The sequence below is a fragment of the Fopius arisanus genome, unplaced genomic scaffold, assembly GCF_000806365.1.
Source record: "Fopius arisanus strain USDA-PBARC FA_bdor unplaced genomic scaffold, ASM80636v1 scaffold00164, whole genome shotgun sequence".
In the NCBI taxonomy this organism is placed as follows: Eukaryota; Metazoa; Arthropoda; class Insecta; order Hymenoptera; family Braconidae; genus Fopius; species Fopius arisanus.
Window position 1 is genome coordinate 4,571 of NW_011887903.1, and position 3,580 is coordinate 8,150.

The 3,580-nt window shown below is 42.6% G+C and overlaps 1 protein-coding gene across 1 annotated transcript in view; it reads left to right on the forward strand.

Moving 5' to 3' along the window:
* Nucleotides 1-2,071: 2,071 nt before the first annotated feature.
* Nucleotides 2,072-3,580, forward strand: part of Ir25a (ionotropic receptor 25a) — a gene marked incomplete at its 5' end in the record, with an annotated part of 83,643 nt that continues 82,134 nt past the window's right edge. Inside the window, 1 exon segment of the mRNA XM_011314439.1 lies at nt 2,072-3,225. Within this exon segment, the coding sequence (XP_011312741.1) occupies nt 2,072-3,225 (1,154 nt within the window).

Consider the following 3,580-nt stretch of genomic DNA (forward strand, 5'->3'; position numbering starts at 1 on the left):
GGTCGAAATATCGGGTAAAAGGTGAACGCTTCAGATGAGTGGAGCGTAGCTAGTCACGACAGGTAGTGTCCGCAGGACAAAGGATCTTATAAATCTCACTTAGTGGTGGCCGATTGCGTGGGACTAAGTACTGAAGTACACAATGGTTATAATATGAGGAATTAGCACACAAAGGGAAAGATACCCTTAGGTTTCCCTTTAAATGAAATTTAAATTTATTACACATCACTTGAGATAAAGAATAGTAAAAGTCCAACATAAAAACCAGGGGTAGAGAGGGAAAACGTAAAGGAGAGAATAGTGTAAATGTTGTTGGTGTCTTTTTCTGACTTACGGTTGTTGAAATAAACGGCAACAGGGAAGGGGTGATGTCTTGGTGTTTCCTCTTCGCAGCGGATTCCGGAGAATTCCTAAAGTATGATAGATCCTCTAGCACTGATGGAGTCGAAAACTGCTCGAACACGCTTCTCTAGCGCTGGTGATGATGATGATATGACCCCGGCGTACACTCGTCGATCTGACGTAGTGAAGAAAATCGAGTTGTCCACTTGATGTCGTAGCGATTAAAGTGGGCGACGCTGCAGAGCTGCTTCCCAACAGACAGATCTTGAAGGGTCAGCTTTATTGATGAGCAGGGCCCCTCGTTAATAACCAGGAGTCGAAATTTTACTTTGGACTCGTTCGTCGTGATTAAAGCTGCGCACTCGATCTGGGGTTACGAGAAGAGTCGAGTTGTACGCTCGGACTGTGCCCAGAGTTACTCCCCTGACGACTAGGCCTACAGAGTTGAACTAGATGACGAGCAGGATACCACTTGAAGATTTCGAGTCGAGGATTTAATTTAGACTGCCTTTATTTGGCGAAAAACCGCCCTTTATATACTGTTCGGTCGTGATTCCCCTACAGCAGTTGGCATTTTGAGATTTCGTCATCCAACGTTTTTTGAGGTACGGTGGGAGGCATCTTCATATGATTAACAACGTATTCAAAAGGGATGTTTGTGGGCAATGTACCCTCACCCTGATGCTACCCCCCATTTCCCCAGGTGCGGGAGAAGTTTTTCAGAAAAAGACGGGACGATCGCGCATTGGCCGCTCTCTAATTAATGTTCTTCTAATGTCAAAAGTGGCATGTTTACGCATCTTTCTGACGTTCATGGCCCATAAATTTGACACCTCCATTGACGATGCATGAAAATTGTTCATTAGAAGCCTCGCGTGTCAACTAGAGTGAACCCTTTGAGGTTGGAGATGTCCCCTTGTTTGGACAACAAGAAATTATCTGGTGAATTGTGCCAGTTCCTGGAAGCCATCTAATAAATTTCGTTAGGTATGAGGTGCAGGTGGCCAACCCCCTGTAACCGTTGGGGGGAGGCAGTCGGCGCAGATGTACCCCCTATGGGCCTGCCTTTCCCTTTGTCGATATCGGCAAACCCGTGGCTGACGTGGTCCATCTCTAAGTTGCCAACATTTTTAATTCTTTGGGGCGCGGTTACCATTGGAGGGTTGTTTAAGTTATTGGCCCCCAAAATTCAATAGAGTGAAAAGGATCTCCTTAGCTGTGCCTTTCAGCACTTATGTGGCTTCTTTTTAGATGATTCGTGGTTTCCAGGTGTTGTCGCATTGATGGTTACTCCTTAACGCCTCTCAAGCCATAATGACGGCCACTTGAATACCTGCTAGGTGGTCTCTTTTATTGTGGTTACTTCGCATAATCGGCCTTGAGGCCGGTCATACCGACATTCCTCGCTATTGTATGGGATTTTCCAAAGCCTCTTTTTTGTGGTTACACGAAGTTTTCGAATATATATAAAAAATCTGAACCGTAGTAACTGCGGCGTCCGCAACATCGGGACTGTGCAAGAAAAATATTTATTACGGTAATTATTATCGACGTTACAAATTTATTCAGAATTTTCATATATTCCCGTATTTCTGAGCCCTGCTGTTTCTGGCACTGTCAAATTTTATTAGCATATGACTTGCTTCTCGATCTCATCTTTCTTGTCTCAGTATAAGAATTTTCTTTGTTTCCATAATCTCATCGAATGCAATGAATTATATTTTTGCAGTTGTCATCAATGATGAAGCCAACGATGTTGCCAATCGAAGTGTAGGCAACGCTCTGAAAATCATGAGAGACACTCATACTGACTGGCTAGGAGAAACAACCATCGTACAAATCAATGGATCTGACCCTAGAGACGCTTTAGATAAAATTTGCAATGCATGGGACATAGCAGTACGGGATGGTGGACCTGGAGTTCCGGACATAGTTCTAGATGTGACGAGAAGTGGTTTCGGAGCCGAAACTGTCAATTCATTCACAGCAGCAATGGGTGTGCCGACTCTTTCTGCACAATTCGGACAAGAAGGTGATTTAAGACATTGGAGAGAGTTGACCGATGATCAAAAGAATTATTTGATACAAGTGCTACCACCAGCCGATTTAGTACCTGAAGCTATACGCCAACTCGCAATAACTATGAATATGAGTAATGCCGCAATAATGTTTGATGAAAATTTTGTAATGGACCATAAATATAAGAGTCTTCTGCTCAATGTACCAACGAGGCACGTTATTGTAAGGACAAAAGAATCCGGAGGTATTGATGCACAGTTATCTCAGTTGAGAGATCTAGACATCGTAAACTTCTTCGTGCTGGCAAAAGAGGAAGTTGTAACAGCAATTTTAGATGTTGCTGAAGCAAAGAATTTTACAGGGCGAAAGTATGGATGGTTCGCTTTGAGCCTTGACGACTTCACACCGAAGTGTGAGTGCAAGAATCTTTCGATTCTTTTTCTCCAACCACAGCTTACCAGTTTCAATCAAGAACAACTAGGAGGATTGACTAGCAAAGGACTCCTTCAGCTACCGCTGATCACCGCTGCTTTTTATTACGATATTACTCGGCTAGCCATCCAAGCTATGAGAGAAGCTACTAAAAATAATCAGTGGCCGCCAGAACCTCGGCATATTACTTGTGATGAATTTAATCGTAATAATACTCCAACTAGAAATCTCGATTTTTTAGAAAAATTGAAAAATGTTGGCCAGATTGTCAAGTTCGAACCCACTTATGCTGGCTTCCACTGGGGAGATAAGAATGGTGAACATCAAGCCAATTTCACAATGAAAATGAGTCTCGTTGTTATTGATAACGGCAATGCGATCTCTACGAATGATCTTGGAACATGGCCGGCCGGAATTAACTCACATTTGAAGGTAAAATGCAAGAGGACCCTAGTGGTTCAAAAGTAAAATGCGCATTTTTAACCTAATGTATTTTTGTTTTCAATGAAGAGGTCCCATAAATTTTTTGCGCGATTATGATTTCATCTCGGTACTATATGACATTAATAGAGGAAATCTACAAATGCAAAACATCTATTTCTCATGAAAAACACTGTAATGATTTTTCCTCTATGGCCTCAGCAAATACTCAAAAACCCTAGCCCATTAAATCGATAACCGAAAACACGGCCAAAACCATTACCTTCGTTCTCGCAACTCTGACGACTCTGGAACGACAAAACCGAAAAATCTAAACGAAACTCCGGGGGTAATCAGCAGCTCTTTC